The 24,311-nt window shown below is 40.7% G+C and overlaps 1 protein-coding gene across 2 annotated transcripts in view; it reads left to right on the top strand.

Moving 5' to 3' along the window:
• Window positions 1-24,311, top strand: part of nlrx1 (NLR family member X1) — a 47,576-nt gene that overhangs the window by 5,380 nt on the left and 17,885 nt on the right. The window contains exons 2-6 of one of the 2 annotated variants that reach the window (XM_062386652.1): window positions 44-328; window positions 12,855-12,904; window positions 15,072-15,184; window positions 20,642-21,032; window positions 23,622-23,853. In XM_062386652.1, the coding sequence (XP_062242636.1) occupies window positions 44-328; window positions 12,855-12,904; window positions 15,072-15,184; window positions 20,642-21,032; window positions 23,622-23,853 (1,071 nt within the window). The remainder of the gene's footprint in view (window positions 1-43; window positions 329-12,854; window positions 12,905-15,071; window positions 15,185-20,641; window positions 21,033-23,621; window positions 23,854-24,311) is intronic. The other variant, XM_062386653.1, reaches the window with a different exon arrangement.

Below are 24,311 nucleotides of genomic sequence, written 5' to 3'. Positions count from 1 at the left end.
TTATGTGTAGTGACCTTTTTTAAAATGATGTATCATTTCATAGGTATGTGATACCATTCTGAATCATGCCAAGGAGAGGTTCTCTTTCACCAAGCACCTCATCAGTGCCACTCTGCTGCAAGGAGACTTGTTCCCCCAACACAGCGTAAAGTTCCCAGATTCAGCGCTGGAAACCACTGTGGAAGCCTACCCCACACTGGACAAGGCCAAACTGAAGACAGAATTGTCCCTGGTCTATGAAAATGAAGAGTTCATGGCTTGCAGTGGCGCACTGGCTCTCTTCCAGGTTTTCATGGAAAACAACCTTCAGGACACATTCAGCGAGACTGTAAGTCTTTTAAAGATTGTCATCACCACACCGATGACCACAGCAGAATCAGAGAGGTGCTTCTCTCTTTAAAGAGGGAAGCACTTTAAAGAGGATAAAAGCAAAGTTCATGTACAAATAAGAGCACTCACTCCCTCTCACACATACTCTCAAACTCACTCACACACACTCTCAAATTCACTCACTCACACACTTTCAAACTCACACACTCACTCACAAACTCACTCACACTCTCAAACTCCCTCACTCACACACAAACACATACACTCACACTCTCAAACTCACTCACTCACAAACAAACTCACACATAAACTCACTCACTCATACAACTCAATATATACACACAGTCTCCAGGTTTCAAGGGAGTGAGACATAAATGCTGATTAGACTCCAATTGGTACATTTTATGTTCATATGAGACAGTTTTTCTTTGTATATAGTTATTTTCATCATCATCAACCACTTGTAAATGTCTCTCAAGAACTTGAATTTTGAATTAAGAGTATTCACTAATATACATCTCATATCATTGTCATTATCTGTCAAACTGTTGTTTTTAAAGGGCAATTAAATAATTATTGTTTATCCCTAAAACAATGGTATCTTTTGGTTTGGGTTCTTTTATTGGGATAGTTACCGAAAGCTTCTGGCACCTACAGCCCCACCTAGAATAATTTTCACCAGCCGCCACTGTTAAAAACTATTAATGACTCTGCTCTGTAACTCCGCTTTTAAATCGAATCTGAACGTAATTTGCTGTAAGTTGTTTTAAATATTTCTTTATTAAAAAGCTTGTGGAACAGATATGTCGCACAAGCAAAACTAAGCTGTTGGTTTTAATGTTAATGATGAAGTGGTTAAATAATCTGCTTCAGTTCGCCGCCTCACGTCTGCGTCGCCACTTTCCCGTCTCCAAAACGTCCGTACGCTGGAGAGGTACTCAAAACAGGTCAATTTGAGGAGGGCTGTTTTAGACAGGGTAAAAGGGTGCTGTTTTAATTGATCCTTGTAGAATTTTGACCAAAATATGTTACAGACAGTTCATTAAGACCCCAAGGAACAATATCAACTTGTGGTAAAATGGGCATTATATGTCCACTTTAAAAATTTTAGGTCGCCTTCTTTCACTTACGTATGTTGTGCAATAGTGCTTAAAAAGTGTTACCATAGAATGATGTGCCTTTAGGCACTCAATAAATTTGAAACATTCATATTTAAAATCATAACTTTAATTGTTTTTTTCTCGAGGGGCACCACCCTTCAAAGAAGGGAAAAGAGCCAATTTATTGATTAAGATCAGTCTCATTTAGATCTAGTTCAATTAGAAATCTCAATATTTTACCATTAAAGATTATATAATGAACAATGAAGGTTATGGAGTTCTTAACCGTGTAACGGTTGGCAAAATTCACTTATGCAACATTAATGACAGACAATTTGTGAAAGAAGAACATTTATTATGAACATAAAGTATAAAACACAAATTACTAAACAATCAACCTAACCAATGACTAACTAACTAAATATGAGTGTGTGTGAATGTTTGAAATTTCACACCTTTCTAGAAATGGTAGTTGGAGACTATGCGTGTGTCTGTCTAGATGTTAATCAGATAATGCAAGAGTCAGAGAGGCCTACAAAGGGGGCCTGTGAAGGGCCTAACTAACAATAACTTTCAAATAACTTGTTGCCACAATATCACACTACATACCAGTTATAAACACACACCGATCAAATAAACAGTCTTGCTTAGCGTAGTATAATTATTAAGCCAAGATTATGTTACCAGTCCGAGGGAAAGGGGAAAAGAAGTTGCAGTCCAGTTGCAGTTCTGTGACGTCTCCTGGCTTTGTCAGAAGGGTTCTGCCTTAGCGGTTCCGTAGAGCTGTGAAGCTCTGTTGCTTGTTGAAGTTTGCCTGCAGAACATTGTGTCGCTACGAGGAGTTTGTAGAACTTGAAGGGCGAGGAGATTTCCTTGAGAAGATGAGCTGGGAGCTGCCCCTTTGACCTCCGGTAGTTGGTGGGAAGAGAAGAGTAGGCTGGGGCAGCCAGGCCCTCTCCTCAGCAATGCAGGAGAAACAGCTGGAAAGCCCTGCTGTTCTCGGTGGGTGGATGGAAAGAGATAGAATTGGGGGAGAACTCCCCTTATATTGGGCTGATGACCCACAGGTATTGTGGCCATAGTGACCAATAGGAGGTGAGCATTTTGTGGCTTTTCACAGCTATGAGTGACATTTTCCAGATCACAGGAAATGCAGCAAATGCAGCAGCCTGTTACATCCTGGGAGACGGAGTTACCTTGACTTTCTTAAGACAAAGGGAACATGTGGCACTCTGGGAGACTGAGTTCACTCCAGAACATGCAGCCTGCTTATTTCAAGTTTTGACCACACATGTAAGCCGACAGGAGGCCTGTGTTTGCACAAAAACCATATTCCAACATGTAATATCTCAAAAATCCGACATGTCCTTTCTCAAAAACATGCAGAAATACTAGTCCACACATTTGTTACATCCAGACTTGATTATTGTAATTTCTTATCAGGCTTCAGCACTAAGTCGTTAAAGACTCGGCAGCTTGTCAAAAATGCTGCAATACATGTCCTGACAAGAACCACGAAAAGAGATCACATTTCACCTGTATTAGCTTCACTCCACTGGTTCCCTGTTAAATTCTGAATATGATGTAATATTCTCCCTACATGGCCCTTAATAATAGGACACCATCATACCTTAAAGAGCTCATAGTTCCATATCACCCCACTAGAGAACTGCGCTCCCAGAATTCATGCTTACTTGTCATTCCGAAAGTCTATAAAAGTAGAGTCGGAGCCAGAGCTTTCAGCTTAAAGATATAGTCGACCAAAAATTACAATTCACTCATTTTCTACTCACCAATATGTTGATGGAGGGGTGGGTGAAGTGTTTGAGTTCACAAAACACTGCTGGAGTTGCAGCAGTGTTGCAGCCAAATGTCAATACATCTGGAGATATTGGGCAATTATCTTCAGACGTGAAAAAATTATAAAAAATGTCTCCGTTCTGCTCCTGAAGTGTCATCCAAGCCCAGCATTTATATTTGAAACAAAACGTGTTATTCATACTGTGTTTTAAAGCCTTAATATCCAATGATATCTTCCGATGAGGTGCATTCAGGGGCCCTCAGAAATGCTAATGTCCGCTAGTTTAGCCACTTCTGGTGATAATCCTAATAACATCTTGGTTTGTGTGATATTTTAAATTAAGATTTAGGTGAAAGCAGGAATTGAATTAAAATAAGCCTACTGATGTTTTCACTTGTGTGTTATCATCCAAATTGTACACACAATTGTCTCTTAAAATGGCTTGGCTTCATCCATGCCCTCTGTTGCTCTCTACTTCCGTCCTGTCCTTACCTCGATACCAGCCTGGGAGATTTTTGGGTCACCATGAACGCTTAAGTCAGTGGTGCTCTTGAGGAAATTGAAACTGTCTCCTAGAAATATAGTAATTCACATCAACTTCTAGCTAGTAGTTGCTGACAAATTGTTATCTCAACCAAATAGTTGGATGATCAGAGATCTGATGGAATAAGCCATCCACAAACTGAATCATGTTCTCAATGATCAAAACTGTAAAATAAAAACTGCCACGATCTCTTCCCAATTTCCTTCGTGATCCTTCATGTTGGTTTAGATACATAAAGGGGGCATATTATGCCCAATTTACCACAAGTTGATATTGTTCCTTGGGTCTTAATGAGTGTCTGTAACATATTTTGGTCAAAATACCACAGGGGGGACGGCTTCCGGTTCCGCCACTGAGAGGATGACGGCTTAATTTTCGAGCTCCCCGACGGTTTTGTTAAATAACCCCAAAAATAGGTCGTTTTTTCAGTTCCAGCGAAATTTCTCTTTAATAATGAAAAAAGGGGTTACTACAAGAAGTAGGACGACCACAAATATGATGTAAGATAATCCTGAAGTGAGACAAGACAGCCGAAGCAGCTCCCCGGGCCTGTCGAGGAGAGCTCCGAGGCTAGCCTGCGGAGCATCCTCAACGAAGTGCGGGACTTCAGAAGAGATATTAAGGTGCAACTCACTGACATCAAACATGAATTAAAGAGAGCAAACGACAGACTGGACGAGGCAGAGGGGAGAATTGAAGAAACTGAGACCGTGCTTCAAGCAACAGCAATGCTAATCAAGCGGCTAATGAAACGTCAAGCTAACCTGGAGGAGAGGCTGATAGATCAGGAGGGGTGGGCACGCAGGGATAACTTAAGGATCTACGGTAAACCTGAAGACAGAGAGGGCACTGACATGGCCGGTTTTCTGGATAACCTACTGAAAGATGCGCTCGACCTGCCCCGTGACAGAGACCTTAAGATTGAACGGGCGCCTCAAGCTCTGGCTCCAAAGCCAAGCGGCCCACAGCCAAAACCCAGATCGATAGTGGTCAAGTTCGGGAGCTACCGGATGAAGGAGGAGGTGCTCCGTAGAGCTTGGCAGAAAAAACAAGTGCTTTTCAACAATGATCGCTTCTACGTTGACCATGATTTCCCACCCGAGGTGCTGAAGAAACGCAGTGAATACGCCGAAGCCAAGAAAGTCCTGAAAGAAAAATGAATAAAGTTCCAGACACCGTACCCCGCGAGGATGCGGGTATTCTACGAGAACGGCAACCGGCTATTTCAGAGTGCTGCAGAAGCGACGAGGGACATGGCCTCACGAGGGTTTCCAGTCACGGTGGTGAGGTCCTCTGCTGCTCCGGACCAGGAGGAGACCCGGCTCCTGTCTGAATGGCAGGTGGTGGGGAGACGGCGTGATCGCAGCGGAGAGAGGGAACCCGGCGCAGCGGAGGGCTTCACTCAATCCCAAAACACCCAACGCTCTCAATACAAAGAAAAACTACAAGAATTCAGAAGGCGATCCCCCTCGACAAGAGACTGACGACTCTTCATAGAAATTCAGATAAGTTGTAATTGACACGAGGGTTATTCATTTTGGTTATTTGCCCGGAAGACTGCCTTGGCGTTTAAAGCAGGCGATTACTCCTACAGTTTTTTTATCTGTCAAATTAAAGGATTCAGGATTCATGGTTTGATCTAGTTCAACCTTGTTCAGATCCGCGCCACCATGAAGCCACTCTTTAGGGCCCCACCACCGACACGAAGTGGGCCTCTCCCTTATGGGGACTTTGACTTTAAAAAGTCCTTTAAGGTTCATTTGAATTGAGCCTCTACACTGGAAACGACTGTTATAAACCGTTTCGGTTATGTTACGTTCCAAATCGTTTCCCCCTTTCTGTTTAGATTTTTTTTGTTTTTTGGGAGAGATATTTTTAGTGTACGACTTTTATAACATCAGAAATATCAGTAGAGGTCTTTCTGTGATAATCAAAGCTGTAAACTATGAATGAGAACGTGCTAAAAGTTCTTGTTTAATGTGAAAGGGATTATGAGCCCAGCAAAAAGAAGTCAAATATTATCAAAAATGAAGAGGGAAAAAGCACATGTTGTGTTCTTACAAGAGACACACCTCAGCCCATCAGAACACAAAAAATAAATCATCAAAAAGGATCATTTGAACATCTGTCAAAGGTAACAGACAAAGAAGGGAGAAGTATATAATAGTCTCTGGAAAAATAGATGGCGTTTCAGTGTCATTATGTAACATTTATGCCCCCCCTGGAAGTGATTTTATTTTCTATAGAAATATATTTGATTTAATGATAGGGGCACCGGGAATCGTCATAGGTGGTGGAGATTGGAACATCCGTCTTAACCCAAGACTAGATTCATCAAAAAACTTAACGACTACTCCACTACATAGAAGAGTTAATGCTCTAATGACAGAGTTGGGCATACTAGATCCATGGAGAGACTTTTACCCATCTGGCCGTGATTACACTTTCTACTCATGTCCCCATGATACATACTCAAGAATAGACTATTTTTTTGTGTTGAAGAGAGATCGCTATAGAATGCATAGCTGTGATATTGGAAGTATAGATGTATCTGATCATGCACCCCTGTCTGGCACTGTACTTATAAGCCACAAAGTTGGAAAAACTTTGTGGAGGTTAAATACAAGTATTCTAAACAACCCACAATTAAAGAGCCAAATGAGAAAGGAAATAAAAACGTATCTTGAAGAAAATGATAACAGGGAGGTTGACTCAGCTATAGTATGGGATGCCTTCTGATCTTAGTAGAGAATTAAAAGATCTTGAGACACAGCATAAGAGTGACCAAAAAACGAATGTGCTGATAAAAATAAAGAAAGTAAGAAATGAAATAAATATATTACATTCACAGGAAATTGAAAAAAAAATCATATTCACAAAACAGAAATATTATGAGTCAGGACCAAAATCAGCAAAACTTCTGGCAAAAAAACTGCAAAAACAACAAGCGGATAGAACCATATACAAAATAAGGGACCCGGTTTCTATATCTATACACTATAAACAAGATGAAATACATAGAGCGTTTAAAAATTATACACAACCATACTTGCTAAAAGACTGGAAAACATCCTCCCTCAACTTATACACAATGACCAAACTGGATTTATCACACAAAGACAAACCCATGATAACATCAGGCGATCGTTGCACATATTAAGTCATATCCAACAGAACAATCTTGAAGCTTACCTAATCAGTTTGGATGCTGAGAAAGCCTTTGACTCAGTTAGCTGGCCTTTCTTATATAAAGTCCTTGAGAGATTTGGCATGCATAACAATTTCATCAAGGGCATTCGTACGCTATATGCTAAACCATCAGCCTGTATAAAAATAAACGAGTATCTGTCAGATATTATTATATTGGAGCGTGGGACAAGACAGGGGTGCCCAATTTCCCCATTACTGTTCGCACTCTATATAGAACCTCTCGCACAGTGGATAAGACAGACGGAAAGTATTAAAGGCATCGGCATAAATGGAGGACCAAAAGGTAGCATTATATGCCGATGATATCCTTATTTAAGTACCCCCTCAAACTCTTTTTCAGAATTAATGAACTTACTAGAAAGCTTTGGTAGATATGCAGGATATAAAGTAAATCTGTAAAAAACACAAATATTGACTTTTAATTCTACGCCCCCAAAAAATATTAGAGACAGATTAAATTTTAACGGGGATCAGAGTTCATTGAAATACTTAAGAATACATTTACCGAAGAATATCTCAACACTGGCAGTGATAAATTACAGTGTTACGCCCCCTGGTGGCTCGGAGTGGGGCATAGCATAAATGCGACAGGTCTGGAGAAGTGAGGGTGCAATCACACAGAAACCATTACACGATAAAAGGCAAAAAAGTATTTATTTAAACAAAGCAACACAGGGATCAACAAGGACTCTCAGTGGCACCAAAGAAAAGAACACAAAAAAACCCACCCCCCCTTTACAGGTGCTTAGCACCCAAAAGTACAGCGGGTGGTGCTCACTCTAACCTGGGGTATTAACAAGAAGTAAACCTACATGTGTGTTATATGTAGACCCCGGAGTATCTTACCTAGTGATGTGTCCTCCCGTGTCGAGGCTTCGAAGCGCGTGTCGAGTAATCGAGGATGATTTTTATGAAGCGCGTATCAAGGCTTGTGTTGATGACGTATGTGATGACGTTCGAAGCCTCGCGAGCCGGCCGAGCACGTCACTGATTCAGGAAAGGGTTCACGGGTTTGGTGTGTGATTCAAAATAAAAGGGGCCGCGAAACGCAATGGATTCCCCCCCACACTACTTGTCTTGGGACTTTATTGTGCATTTGCTTGCAATATATGCTGAGTATTGGAGGGAGAAAAGGAATTTATTTCCTAACTTGTACAAACTTGCGGTATATTTTATTTGTACCCCAGCATCATCTGTGCGCTGTGAAATGATCGTTTCTAAAGCAGGCGAAATTATTTCAAAAAAATGAAACCTGAAACCCAGCACTGTTGAGAAGCTGTTGTTTTTAAATAAAAATAAAGTAACTGTTATCCATTTTGTACGTGTTTGTGTATTGGCATCACAAACATCATTAATTTGTTTATTCAATTCAAAGCTTCACACACCAAAGCCATGGTTTCATTATAATTACATTACATTTAATGTCCACTTGATGGCGCAGTAGAGCAAATGAAGCACCATGAAGCGTCGGCCCATGAGCGAACCAATTGGATGGAAAGCTTCAAAGCTTCATGAAGCTTCATCTCGCCATCACTAATCTTACCTGTTCTCGTTGTCCCTCTGCGCACAACAAACAAACATTAACAAAGACAAAGACAAAACAAAAGTAGGCGGCTTACAACTCAAATAATAAAGGTAAAACTGTATCACCTGAACCAGCAAACACCTAAGCTAAGCCAAACAAAACAAACAGAGCTCTGCCACAGCTCCCACCCAAAATGCCTCTCCTCTCGCTAACAAAAAACACAGCACTTTTTAAAGGGGAAGGGTTGATTGTTGATCTGGACCAGGTGTGGCAATTGTATTGTTGGCCCCAGCTGAGATGAGCGGCCATGATGCTTCTTCCTCAGGCCACTTCAGACGCGTCCTGCCCGAGAGCTCCCCCTTCCGGTCCCTGCAGGCATCACCAGTCACCCAGGAGGAGAAGACAAAAAAAACACAAAACAGAACACAATACATGTACACATAGAGGACATAAAGAACATGGTTCGTAACACACCCCTCCTAGCAAAAATTAAAGATGACATACACAGATGGAACTCTATTTCTTTCCTCAGTCTTAGCAATATAATTGATTCTGTAAAAATGAACATTCTCCCACGATATCTCTTCCTATTTCAAGCACTTCCAGCAGAAATTCCCTCAATACAATTTTCCGAAATGAATAAAATAATTTCAAGGTTTATCTGGCAAGGCAAAATACCTAGGGTTAAATTTAAAACTCTTCAACTCCCAAAGGAGCAAGGAGGAATGGGTCTATCTAATTTTAAGGATTATTACTACGTCGCTCAAATTAAACCCCTGATTAACATATGTACCCCAAATTTTTGTTCCGGATGGAAAGACATTGAACTCTCCGTCATGAGAGATCCCCCAATTCATGCAGTATTGGCGCATACAAATTTGGGAAAACTCATAGACAATGTGGAAAATCCATGGATCAAATTCCAATTAAAAATCTGGAATACAATTAAAGGAGAATACAAGCTAGATCATAAACTGCAAATACTCCAGTGGTGCGCTCATGATCCTGGGTTCAAACCAAATGAAATTGACAATAGATTTAAATTTTGGATTCGAAAGGATATAACAACATTTTATTCCCTTACAGAAAAGGGACAATTAAAGGACTTTGAAAGCCTGAGGAAAAAATACTGTCTTGAAAAATCTGACTTTTATAGATACCTCCAGAGACGCAGTTATTTTGAACATAATATTAGAAACAGAGCAGACCTTGCAGACCCAATATTGAGAATATTTCTCGGTGCCTACCAAAATGATTCAAATAAAGGAGTTATATCTAGATTGTACAAAGGCCTCATGACAAAAAAAAACCACACTGCTGAATATGTTAAAGAAAAATGGGAGAGAGAAGGTGGCCTCCCAATATCAAATGAGGACTGGTTGGAGGTATGCAAATTCCAGTGGGAAAGCACCAACTCTAACGTGTGGCGGGAATTTGGGTGGAAATGTGTTATTCGTTTCTTTATTACACCAAAGCAGAAAGCATGCTTTGCTGGAGGGGAGAGCACATGTTGGAGACAATGTGGGTCTCAGGAAGCACATCACTGGCATATATTCTGGGACTGTCCAGCGATTAAACATTTCTGGGCAGAGATTCACAAAGCATTAAAAAGCACTCTTAATACTGACCTGCCCCTACAATTTAAAACATTATTTTTTGGAAATGTTGATTGTCAAACAAGGCGCCCAGATAAATATATGATTGGCATACTAATAACCGCCTGTAAAAAAGAGCTCACAAGGCGCTGGCTACTTCCTGAGCCCCCCACGATAGAAATGGAATGGATAGATATAGTAAATGACATTTATGCTATGGAAGGGATTACTTTCTCCCTTCGTCTTCGGAAAACTGTGTTCATCCAATTATGGAGCAAATGGGTGAGATATGTAAAACCCCTAAGACCAGACTTTGTGGAAGTATTGAATGAATGACCCTGTAATGTTGTCTTGATTTAGTGAGGCTCACCGACCCCTATCCCATTCTCTATCAAGTCACCCTCTAACGTGTTGTTTTTTATTCGGCGTCTTTTTATTCATTTATATGTTTTTCTCTATTGATCTGTGATTATTGTCTACATGTGCGCACTGTACCTCTCCCAAAATGTACAAAGTTACCCAATTCTGAAAAAGGTTGACATCAGAAGAAAGAAAATTGCCCTTGGGCTGATGTAAATTTTTGTATACAACTGTCAAATAAATAAAGAATATAAAAAAAAAAATTAAAAAAAAATACAACAGGGATCATTTAAAACAGCACCCTTTTTATCCTGTCTAAAACAGCCCTCCTCAGATTGACCTGTTTTGAGTGCCTGTTCCTTTAAAAGCTAATGAGCCAGCTAATGAGAAGCTTAATTTGCTTCATGCTGCTAGCTAGCTATTCCAGGTGTATCAGAGGTTTGTAAAAACGGAGTGAAGTGCTTTGGCAAATATCAATGCCAAAGCACTTTGGCAATGAAGTGCTTTGGGGTGGGGGTGGGGGGGGGGGGCAAGGCCATGTAAGAGAGACTCCCACTTGGCTTGTGACGAGGGAAGCACATGGACTAGGGATGGGCATTCGATTTAATTGTCTTAATCGATCGTCAGGAGAATTAACGATAGATTTTTGATTAATCATTAATATTTTTATATTAAAATTCACTATTTATAGGCTATATTAAAATGCAGACAAAATAAAAAAAACAAAGCATGTTTCCTCATTGGGATCTTTAATACAAGAGTAACAAATTTTGTGGCAGTTAAACGGGATCAGTTCAATGGTTACACTTGAAAATATGCACTGCTGTACTATTAAGTCTCGCTGAGAGAGCAGCTAGCCGCTGAGAGCTAGCTCGATTTGACGGTTCTCAACCTCTCAGTCCGGTTTTTGTCACGCCCTCACTTCCGGAACCCCTCACCCAGACCCGGGTCTGTCCGGGTTCCCTTTCCCGTGGACTGACGGTCCGTGTGTGGACATGAAGCAGATCGAGCAGCAGAGACTAGCTTCGGGCTGCTTCTTCCAGCTGCTGTGCTGCGTTCAGCAGTTTGGACTCGCGGTTGAGCCGCAGGTCTGGTTGGTAGGGTTTTCAAAAATACTTTAAAATTTGTTATTTAATAAATATTCAATAAAATATTGATGTAAGTTCATGAATTGGATTTTATATTCAGTAGGCTATTGAATTTCATTATCTAAAAAAACCCTCAGTCTCCTCCATACAGGGATGGTTTGACCCAAACTGCCACCTGTCATCCCTGCCTCCTAGAAAACTCAAACAATGGAGTTGGGGTTGGAAGCGTAGCAGCAATGCTGTTGAAAACACGAACGAACAAGTGTCAAAAAAGGCGAAACCAGAGCCGGCAAAATTCCGTCAGTATTCACAAGAATATGTTTTAATGGGATTTACTTCCACTAGTTGCCACCCACCCAAGGCTTTGTGTAGCATATCCCCCGAAAGATGGTTAAGACTTTAACTGATGTTTTCAGGTTTATTTGAGCCTTGAGAGCTTTTGCCTCTTTGGAGGGTTGCTAAAACATAAAACTTTCCGTTGTGAACTAACAGATTTATAACAGGAAGTCCCCTTCTCTACCGAAACACTTTCAAAATAAAAGCATGTAACCCAAAAATGGAAATGAAATTGTCTGGCCTCAAAACGAGAGAATATTTCACAATAAAATAATAGAAAGACCCTTAAACAATATTAACAATAACATAGATTGGGTTATTTAAACTTTGTGTTTTTCTGAGGGGAGAGATTAGCCAGCAGTGGCATGAAGCCAGCACAACTTCAGCGGTATCTCCAGATAAAACATGAAAGTAATGTTGGTAAGCCACCTGAGTTTTTTAAGATGAAGTGTTTATGTATAATTAAGTGAATGAGTTCAGTTTGAGAACATAAATTTATAATGATCCCAAAAGAGGTCACTTTAAGTTGATAATAATTTTTATGTGCACAAATCTTTATTTATAATTGAGATAATTTATTTTTCAATAAGTAGTATAGTTATTTTATTATCTTTTTATTTCCAAATAGTTTAAGAGAGACCCCTACAAATGAGCAATAATATGGACATAGATGGAGTTTTAAATTTGAAAGTGTCTTGCTACAAAGTTTAATAAATCAGACACTAATGGCGCAGCACTGTGTATTACAACTTTCTTTCGACCAAAATTGCTTTGTGCTGGTTACGGGGGTACATCACTGAAAAAAGGTTGAGAACCACTGCCCTATACAACCGTGAAACTAAAACAAAACCGAGACCGAATGCTGAAACCAAATCTTAACTACTAGTGGTTAAATCACCCACAGGATACCATAAGATCCCATTTGTACTAGTTGCCTGACTTAGTTTGCTAACTTCTCTTCACAGATTGCTCCCGGACTGACAGAGCAGAACCGAAGGATGAGCTCACCACGCAGGTTGGTGATAAAGTGGTCCCTTACAACTATGATGTATTGATGTATCTGATGTGAAACAATAATCCATTGTTGGGCCTTTGTAACAAAACTGTCACAAAAAAAATGACACCGTTGACCGCCATCAGGGTTAAAGTTACAGGAACAATCCAAAATCATGATCTGACACCATTGATCAATAAATGAATATTTGTGTGTGAAAAGTGACAGAGACGAGCAGACATACACACACAGGCTAAGCGAACTGGAGGTTTATCCGCCGATGCTGTGTAGTCTCGCTGGAGTGAATGCTGTTCATGTTAACGTTTGTTTGGTTCAGCGTTCACAAAGAGTATGAACAAACCTGTCTATCCGTCTCTGAACTTGAGTGAAATCGCTGGGACTCTTCACTTTCTTTCGCTCTCTCTATATTCTCTGAGTCTCTCCCCTCCTCTCCTGATACAAAAATATGCATGCGCGAAAGGAGAGTTTTCTGGATGGGCGGGGAGTGAGCTGGTTTCTGTGAGATAAGAGAGAAGCAAAACTCCATGAGAATTAATGCAGTTTAAAACATTCACAGGACAATTTGTCCTTGATGGTCGCGATATACTCATTTAATACATATCACTTGGAATAGGCTGCGATATTAATAGAGTATATTCGATAAGTTGCCCATCCCTAGTTTAAAGTAACCAGAGGGAGAAGTTGGCACAGTGTGAACTTCCCGCAATACAGCATACAGATAAGTCCCAGTGAGTCACACACGCAGAGGGAGGGGAGCCAAAGGGCGAAAAAGGGGACAGTGTAATCTATTTATAAACTACTTCACAGGTGTTAATAAATACTATAGGTGGTGCAGTCAGCTTAAACACATTTTTTTCTTTGTCTTTCAAGGAGGAACTGTTGAACTCTTTAAATAAAAAAAACTGTCAATGATTTTGAAAGACTATGTGATTGGCTCTTCATCAGATTCCTGTATTAGTCTGTATGAAGATATAGTGATAGCGGCACCTAGTGGTCAGTGTGAAAATTTACTTTTAGCAATTGGTCCGAAAATCAGGCCACATGATCAGTCGTGTCCTGATGAAGACAAGACTATAACTGCATACACACTAATAGTGATAGCGCCACATGGTGGTCAGTGTGAAAATGAAATTTTAGCAATCGACCCAAAAATTCTGTCACATGATCAGAGTCAAGTCCTGATGAAGTCAAGACTATTACTGCAAACGCACTAATAGTGATAGCGCCACATGGTGGTCAGGCTGAAAATGAAGTTTGAGCAATCAGTCGAAAATGTTACACACTTCATCAGGCTCCTGACCTGAACAAATATATTAGTGTGTATTCATGATAGTGAAAGCGCCACCCAGTGGTCGCTGTGAAAATTAAGTTTGAGCCATCGGTCCAAAAATGGACACACTTCTTCAGATTCCAGACCTGAACAGATATATTAGTGTGTATTCATTATAGTGAAAGCGCCACCTAGTTATCGCTGCAAAAATGAAGTTTGAGTTATCGGTCCCAAATTGCACACACTTCTTCAGATTTCAGACCTGAACAGATGTGATAGTTTGTATTCATGATAGTGATAGCGCTACCTAGTGGTCAGGCCGAAAATGAAGTTTGAGCAATCGGTCCGAAATTGGACACACTTCATCAGATTCCTGACCTGAACAGATATATTAGTGTTTATTTATTGTTAGTGATAGCGCCACCTAGTGGTCAGTTTGGAAATGAAGTCGGAGCATCGACCCCAAAATTCTGTCACATGATCAAGGCCCTGACCTGAAGAGATCTATGAGTGTGTATGCCATGTTAGTGATAGCGCCACCTACTGATAAAGTCTGCCTCACTCTCTTCAACCAGCCAGTCTCTCTCTCTCTCTCTCTTTTAAACCAGCCAGTCTCTCTCTCTCTCTCTCTCTTTTAAACCAGCCAGTCTCTCTCTCTCTCTCTCTCTCTCTTTTAAACCAGCCTCTCTCTCTCTCTCTCTCTCTCTCTCTCTCTCTCTCTCTCTCTCTCTCTCTCTCTAGCCTGCATACAGTTAAATCGCGGCTGTTTCCCAATGACCATCTGAGACAAATCATTGTTATGAAATTGGACTGGAGGATTAAAGCCTTTCCAGCTTGTTTTAGTAAATTACTAAAGAATGCTGACTTAACCAGTTTGTGTGATTTGCTGTCTTCCAGACAACTGATTCAGATGCTGGCAGTATGGAGCTGGAGGAGGAGGCTGGATGTTTCCCTTTACCAAGTCCCTGGCTTTAACTTCAGGACCTTCTGCTCAACCGCTTCAGGATCAGGTGCACAGCTTAATTTGGAGTTAGAGCTGTTTGACAATCACAATCAACTTTCGGCTTTCTTGAATACAATTCCAACGATCGAGACAAATGCATCTAATACTATATCATATTCCCTTCTGTGGGAGAAACTCTTAAAACATTTTTGTGAGGGGAAATAATTGTATTTGTCTTATTCAAACAAAATGGAGAAGCAGTGACAACCGTACAAGTACGAGGACAAACACACTCAGCTGTTAGTACATTAGTTAAAGCAACAACCTGCCTCAAGACTGATCCCTGAAATGAAAGATAATCAGGGAAACCTGGTACCCTCCCCCCACCCTTTCACAAGCAACCATTACACTTCTGTTAAAAAAATACAGAGATCTTACTTATTGCGGACCCTACCAACCAATTTTCCTGCTTAACGTGGAAGACCAAAATCGTTTTCCAACATTTGTAGGCTTCTCAATATAATTCATACTTTACACTCTGGGATTGAATGTCATCCCTTTTGAATAATTTCTTCACTGTTTATTCCGTTAAATGTCGGGTGTCAAGGGTAAATTACGTATTCTCCACTCAAGCCTATGTGGAGAATACGTAGCCCCCCTCTCTCTCTCTTTTTATCTGCAAAGCGTTGCCTAGTGGTGCCAGCCACTAGGCGGCTCCCATAATAATATAAACCAGTGAATAGTAATATGTAATGCTTTGCATGGCACGTTGCGCCATGCAAAGCATTGTGCCGCCTAGTGGCTGGCACCACTTGGTCCATGCTTGGCAAAGTGTTGCCTAGAGGTGCCAGCCACTAGGCGGCACCCATAATAATAATCATTTCAATTTTAATAGGGCCTCCCACTGATTTCGGTTCTTGCCCTAATTATGATAAGAATAATGCCTACAATTTCGATAGGGCCTCCCACCATTGGTGCTCGGGCCCTGATAATAAGAAAAAACCTTACAATTTCAATAGGGCCTCTAAAATGCTGCCACACGTGTCCTGACAAGAACCAAGAAAAGAGACCACATTTCTCCGTTATTAGCTTCCAGTTAAATCAAGAATAGAATTCAAAACTCTCCTCCTCACCTTCGGGGCCCTTAATAATATGACACCACTATACCTCATAGAGCTGATATTACCTTTTCAGCGTACTAGAGCGCTACGCTTCCATAATTCAGGCTTACTTATCATGCCTAAAGTCTCCAAAAGTAAAGTAGGAGCACGAGCTTTCAGCTGTCAAGTTCCAAAAAATGTTGAATAATCTCTCACTTTCAGTTCGGGGAGCAGATACCATCTGTACGTTTAAGAGTTGAATTAAAACCTCCCTTTACGATAAAGCTCATAATTAGAGCCGGTCCAGAGTTGTTTAAGACCTGCTCTTAGTTCTGCTGCTATAGGTCTATAATGTTGGGGGACACATAGAGCTTCTCTTCCAAGCTTCTCTTTACTCTTCTCCCTCCTTATCCCATCAAAGAAATGAATGTCTTATTAATACATACATTACTGACATGACTTCTTCCCTGGAGACCCTTTGTGGCTGCCGCCACATTGTGGATTATAATGGTGGATCGCGTATCAGAGATTGTAATGATGGATCCTGTATGGCAGATTCTGTATGGTGCTGGCTGATCGTTATAATAATGGGGGATCCTGTATCTAGCTGGCTGATTGTGATAATAATGGTGGACCCTGTATCGTGTTGTCATCTGATAGTGGTGGCAGATAACGATCGAGGTAGCAGCTGATGGTGGATCTTTATGGCGGCAGTGGATAATGACTGTGGACTATATTGGCATCCGATATTGATGGGGGATCATGATCATGGTGGCTGCTGACCATGGACTATGATTACAATAAGACTGCTTGAAAGACAATATTTCTCCTCAGATACACGGAAATTAATGACTATAATCAATCTATTCATTGACCTTCCATTATGCTACAGTGTTTATTATAATCAATGCTGCATATACCCTTATTTTTCTGATGTTCTCCTTTTTCAAGTGGCATCTATTGCACTTCTCTCTGTCCTGGGAGAGGGATCCCTCACATGTGGCTCTGTGAGGGTTCTTCGTTCTTTTTACCTTGTGAAAAGTTGTTTTTTGTTTTTATTTTTCCTTTATCTTGTTGAGGGTGTCGTAGAATTTTCTCTATAGTCAAGCACAAGTCATTGCAATTGTTCTTTCTGGTAGTTTAATTCAGCATCTGCAGATGGGCATCAGTGTACAAGACCATGGCAAAGATTTCATACAATGAGCAATGACATACAGAACACACATCCCTCTTATACAGTTACAAGCTCCTCCTGGAGAGGAACACATGTTATCATATCTCTTTGATCCTTAGAAATAGGTAATCAGTATCCTGTCTTCTACTTGGTCTCACGCCCCTCGAGTCAAACATCTGTTTTCAAGGATCGCTTATCAGTGTTTTACAACCCACTTACATCCCCCTCCCTGTGAAGTGTTTGTTAAGTGACCCTGTAAGTTAGGAAGTAATATAACCATCAATTGCTTAAGCAAAACACCCTGATTCCTAAGGGACTGCATTTGCTCATCTTTCTATACATCAAAGTAGTTCTTTCCATCAATCAATGCCCAAATGGTAAAATTCCCGTCACAATTCCCCACTTTGAGACTTCAAGGCTCAACATCCTCTATACAATTTTAAATCATCTCATCATCCTGGAAGGGAAGCGTCCAGGATTGATTAGTTTCAGGAAGTTGAACATATTGCCCAATCATAGACTTAATGAGGGAAGTTACCATAGTCTTAACACAAGGAACAATAAAACATGCAAACAACACTAATACACAAAATGAAATCAGAATAGGCGTCAAAAATTTCAACAGTACATTTTTCCAACCTGTTAACCATGACCCCCAATTCCATCCTGCAGGAATTTGAGAGTCTTTGCTCTTTTGTTCAAACAATAAATCATTTAAGTGGGAAACTATATGCGTCATATTATCAGAAATGTCAGGTATGTATGTGCAGCAATCTGTCCCAATTATGTGGCAAACACCCCCTTGACTTGCGAGCATCAAATCCAAAGCCACTCTATTCTGCAGAGCCACATTCCTGATACCCTGAATACTGGGAGAAAGAGATAAGAAACCTGCCCCCACTAGGGCTGTTAGATTTTCCAGTTCCATAGCAATCCCATCTATCTTGTGTGCGTTGTTCACAGTTCCCCCTTTTGACACATGGTCCTTACCGTGTATCAACTTAGCATAATAAGGAAACAGATATTTAGGTAAACAAGGCTTTCCATCTGGCCCACATCAATCTCTGCTCCCGTGCGGGGAAAACTCTCGTCACTTTGGAAAACTGAATCCCCATCTGCGTCATCAACAGTCTCTGCAGTTCAGTACTCGTTGGTTTAAACTGTTTGCAAAAAGCTTCTAATTGCACTGCATACTGTGTTCCCCCACTTAGGACTTGTGGGAGAAAGGAAATGTTAGATTCCTTCATTTCCGTGAATGTCCATGGTCTGTAAATCAGCTGAGTGTTACCATCTCCTGAGGCCACCTCCACCATCGGTGCTTGTAAGGATGTTTTTAAACCGTAATCTGTGCCTCTTCGGGTGCGCTTCGGAGTGTGAGCTGCCGACCACGGAGTGCTATAGGCTGGAGGGCTGTCTTTTCCCTCCGCAGCAGGGAGGTCGAGGTCTGGGTAGAGTTGAGAGACGGCTGGAACTGCCGCTTGTGCCGTCTGCAGTGGTGGCGGCTGAGCGCTCGGCTGGTCCCCATGCAGCACCGCTGACGGCTGTGGTCTTCCCTTTGGCGGAGCTGAGTCGAGATCAGGATCTAAGTGGAGAAACTGACACTTGGAGACAACATCAGTCCCTGCCTTCTGCTTTCTATCTCTGATATTATCTCTTTTATTTATCTATTTTTTTTTTTATTTGAGTTTTGATTTGAAATTATTGTATCTATTTCGTTTGCTTTGTTTTTTTTGCAGTGGTTCTAAACCCTGACTTTGTTAAACCCAGTTAACTTGTTGTTTTTTTGCAGTGGTTCTAAACCCTGACTTTGTTAAACCCAGTTAACTTTTATTGGTTCCAAACCCTGACTTTGTTAAACCCAGTTAACTTTTATTGGTTCCAAACCCTGAAGCTTCTTGGATTCTACACCGGTTTCCAAAACCTTGCTATGTAAGCACGTCTGCTCCTCACTTTGACAAATGAGTGAACCTCTTAACCCTTATAAACCTAGTTTATTTTTCGAAATCAGAATTTTACTCACCAGAAAGAAACTGTTTGCTTGTCGTGCTCGGTCCGCATAGATCACTTCAGTGAGAGGGCATCCCTTCTCTTCAGCATCCAGTCCTCACGTCTCCAAACTGTTTAGGGAGGTTGAGGTAAGAGTCTTTTAGACTCTTTTGTGCACTATTTACCTTCAGCTTTGAGATCCAGAACGTCCTCTCACACAAGTTATCCTGCCGACAACGCCAAATTGTCATAGAATTTTCCCTATAGTCAAGCACAAGTCATTGCAATTGTTCTTTCTGGTAGTTTAATTCAGCATCTGCAGATGGGCATCAGTGTACAAGACCATGGCAAAGATTTCATACAATGAGCAATGACATACAGAACACACATCCCTCTTATACAGTTACAAGCTCCTCCTGGAGAGGAACACATGTTATCAATTAACCTCTTTGATCCTTAGAAATAGGTAATCAGTATCCTGTCTTCTACTTGGTCTCACGCCCCTCGAGTCAAACATCTGTTTTCAAGGATCGCTTATCAGTGTTTTACAACCCACTTACATCCCCCTCCCTGTGAAGTGTTTGTTAAGTTGCCCTGTAAGTTAGGAAGTAATATAACCATCAATTGCTTAAGCAAAACACCCTGATTCCTAAGGGACTGCATTTGCTCATCTTTCTATACATCAAAGTAGTTCCTTCCATCAATCAATGCCCAAATGGTAAAATTCCCGTCACAAGGGTTAAGGATGATGTCACATTTTGTTAAAGCCCTATGAGACAAATTGTGATTTGTCAATATGGCCATACCAATACATTTGATTGGTTGATGGATTTGATTGCTATGTTCTGGCCATGCTTTTTACAAAGCAGATTACTGCTCCATTCTAGTGCTGCCCACATACAAACAAGTAAGTCACGTCCTGTAGACAGTCACTAACTGCAAAGGCTTAGGTGAGTTCCGAGATTACCTTTAACGGAAATTCTGCTTTTTGTCTTGGGACTGCTGTTGGCTGGTTTACAATATACATCTCAAATGAGCTCAGATACCTCATAAGACCATGGCCAGAATTATGACATTGCCTAAAACCATAAACCTTGAGGTGCGACGAAGGATCATCCTAGGCCCTTGATAGATGCAGGAAGTTAAGCGTATAATAATATTGCTATTGTGAATTGTTTTTGGCCACAATAATCACTATTTGAAAATCTTTTATTGTGACAAATATAGTTTAACTAACCCTCCCTTTTTTTCTCTTTTACTGTAGACCCTATCCAGATCCACAAGAGGAAACTCTTCCTGTGGTTCAGCCACCTTCCTCAGGAGGAAACAATTTTTGGAGGCTACTTCAGTCCAGAAACCATGCATGTGGATCCACTAATCCTGGAAAGAAAAGACGAGGAGAGAACAGGACTACTAAGCACCCCTCCACAAACCCTGAAAATCACTAGTCACTCTGTGACAGTGGAACAGCTATTTGAGCCCACTGATGCCTGGAGTGATGGTAATGGGGTAAATGTGCTACTGTACGGGGCTGTGGGAACAGGTAAAAGTACAGTGATCAGAAAGCTGGTTCTGGATTGGTGCAGAGGGATTACCCTGACCCACTTCAAGCTGCTGGTGCCTTTCTCTTGTGAGGACCTCAGCCAACTGTCAAAGTAAGATATTATAATGTAATTTAGTGGGTTGTTAGTCTTGAGGAATGTATGTATGCATATAACTGGGGTAGAATTATTTAGACATATTCTTCACGATACAGCCACATGTCGTTGAGGGACAACAAATCAATATTGTGATTTGAGTCTAATTAATGAACTAAAACAGCCTTTGATGACAGTGATTTAGGTTTACTTGTCCACATTTAATTATCTTGCTTTGTTGTATTGTTTCAGAGGTTGTGTTATCTACCTATTGTTTTTCCTAGAATTCTTCGGATGAAAGAAATGCCTTAGAAATCTCCAAATCGTCGACAAATTTCAATGATTTTTCAGAAAACAATAGGTGCTTATAGCCAATCTGCCTCAAACTATGTAAGTAGGACAAATGTCTCGCCCTGAACTGATCCATATAATAATATTTGAGAATAGTGATAGCGCCCCCTATATGTAACAGGAAACGTATGCTGTACATGTTGGTGTCCTGCAGCTTGCCCGTTTACCACTACGTTGGTAGTGTTACGACTAGATTTTTCATTTGAATCCACCTCAAAGCTGGTAAGGCAGACCTTGACACGTTGGTGAATTGTTATTTTGAAACTTCGGCCTCTACGTTGAATGATGTTAACATGCACTTCAACAGAAAGCCAATAAACAGGAAGTGGTTTTAACATCGCTGGCCATATTTTAATGTTCACAGTAACACTCTCAAAAAGGCTCAATAGCGTACCCTAGAATTTTTCAACAAGGGCCTTCCTCTCCTTTCCTTTTGTCTAGAGTTGTGAAAATCTGAAACATCCGTATCATTCCCAAGCCCTAAAAAATCCTCTAGTTACCCTTGGCCCCACCCAACAGAAAGTCTGCCATTTTTTATTGAACATGCAAATTTGGCTTGATTTTGGGCATTTTAACATGCAAGCTTTCATCAGATCAACTTCAAAATCAGTGATTGTTATCTTATCTACCATGAGATTAAAAGTTTGAGTTTTCATCACATGAAGATGGGGTGGCGTCAAAGGTTGAGGATTCGCCAAAAAAGAGGGACTTATTATAATTCATCTGTGCATTGTCCAATCAGCCTCAACCTCATTCACACAATCACAGTCCCGACCTGATCAGGTCCATATGTCAACAATGTCACCTGCTGGCGACAGAAAGTGACATGCTTTATAGTTTGATGTACTGCTCCTGGCTGCTCATACAGCTCAATTCTTTATAAGGACATTGTCAGAAATAGGACATTTCCTCAAACTGTGTAAACAATGATGTGCGGCGAATGTTGATCCTTTTTGAAAGAAGACAGAGTTATCATAACTCCACTGCGCATTGTCCAAACAGCCCCAAAATTATGTAAATTGATCAGAGTCCAGGTCTGAAGAGCTCAATATGTCGATATTAACTGAGAGTCATAGCGCCACCAACTCACAGTGAAACAGGACGTTTTTTTAACTCCACTTTGCATTGTCCAATCAGCACCAAAATCTCACAAGATCATAAGCTTGGCCTGAACAGATTTATTATATTGTATGTACTTATAGTGTTGGCGCCACCTACTGATCAGCTTGAAAATTTGTTGTAACTTGACTGTACATTATCTAATTGGCCCAAAATTGCCCCGACCTCAACAGACCTATGAGTCTGTATGTTGGATAGACATAGCACCACCTGCTGGCAAAAGGAAACAAGCCTTGTTTTAAACCTTTGTCAGGAGTTGTGTCGTTTTCAGAGATCTAACAAAACGGGTTTCCCTCGGAGCTGAGGATTTCTCACCTTGTGCTCGGCAGTAAATTTTTTACATGAACCACTTCTGTTAAAGTAGGCAGAGGAGTCAAGGTATTTAAAGTATTTAGAACTCAAAATATAAACTGAATTATAACTGCGATAAAGGTAAATAGTAATTATATAGTATTCACTGCTGTATTATCAGACCTTTCATACATCACTTCTTTAAGGCTTTACCTGCGATAACATTTTCACATTGTAAAAACCTGCAGGTTTTTACATGTTTTGTTCCGGTGGTTGATGTGGTTGTTGTCAAATCACGGAGTTTACAATAGGGGTGACATGATATATGGGTATAAACAATAATCATTACATTATGAAAATGAAATATGAATATGTTAATAATACACATATGATAATATCTCTCTCTCCCTCGTTGACTGGGAATTTACTTTGAATTAGGACCTACATTTTTATAACAATAACAAATGAAGTAAAGCAAACAGACGAAGAAACTGATATGCTCGATCTGTCTCTTATCCCAATGCTCCATTTCTGTTTCAACAGGGCGCCTATACAGTACAGTTATAGTTTTTTTTTGGTGTGTGTGTGTTGTTATCTCAAATGTTGTATTTGGGAGATAATGAAGTGAAACTAGAGAATGGTCAATTTAAAAGAATATTAGTAGCAAATAATGCTACTAAAATGAATAATACATATATTCAATGGGAAAATTTGTGTTTTCTCTGATCATGTCTGATCCCCAAGATCACAATTTTTCTGAACAAAACGAGTAGGTATTAGTATTTTGTTATATTTATAGTATGATTAATTTGACTGATAATTAAACACAACCCTCCTCCCATACAGGGTTGCTTCCTTAAGGGATCTGGTGAGCAGGAAGTACCTCCACCTGAGAAAACACCCCTTGCTTAGTGGGGAGGGAAATCAGGCCAAGGATGTTCTCTTTCTCTTCAATGGGATTGAGAAGATGGACCTAGACTTCCGGATTGGATCCACAGAGCTCTGCAGTGATCCTAATGAGGTGCTGTCTCCAGATGTAGTGGTGGTGAACCTGCTGCGGAAGTACCTCCTGCCTGAGGTCAGGGAAAGTAATTTGTACACTGTCATTTGTTGTTTGGTAATCGTAATGGCGAAATTGTTAATAAGGGGGGTTACTTAAATGGCAATTTAGATTTGTAATCCAATAAAACAATGAAAAAATGCTCAAGATGAAAATTTATAATGGAAGGGTAGCAAACAGCCAGAGGTTACTTGTGGTATTCAGCGTTTAAGGATACACTGATTACATAACTTGCCAACCAGCACTGCTTCAAGTGCACTTCACTTAATCTAACCCTATGTTATGTCTAAGTGAAGGTTCGGACCCCAAAGCAGACAAGGAGTGGTTTGTAGATGGATAAGGAACAGAGTTTATTTTGCTGGCGAGGAAAAGGAAGGCAGGAGTAGCAGGGTGCTGGCTGGCCTGTAGATCCTGGCAACGTGGAGGATGAGGAGCCGAGCAACGAGGCACACGAGAGTCCTGGGTGAAGAAAGTCA

The sequence above is a fragment of the Platichthys flesus genome, chromosome 4 (assembly GCF_949316205.1).
Source record: "Platichthys flesus chromosome 4, fPlaFle2.1, whole genome shotgun sequence".
In the NCBI taxonomy this organism is placed as follows: Eukaryota; Metazoa; Chordata; class Actinopteri; order Pleuronectiformes; family Pleuronectidae; genus Platichthys; species Platichthys flesus.
Note: the sequence above shows the minus strand (reverse complement) of the source record. Positions and strands in the feature narration are given on the sequence as shown.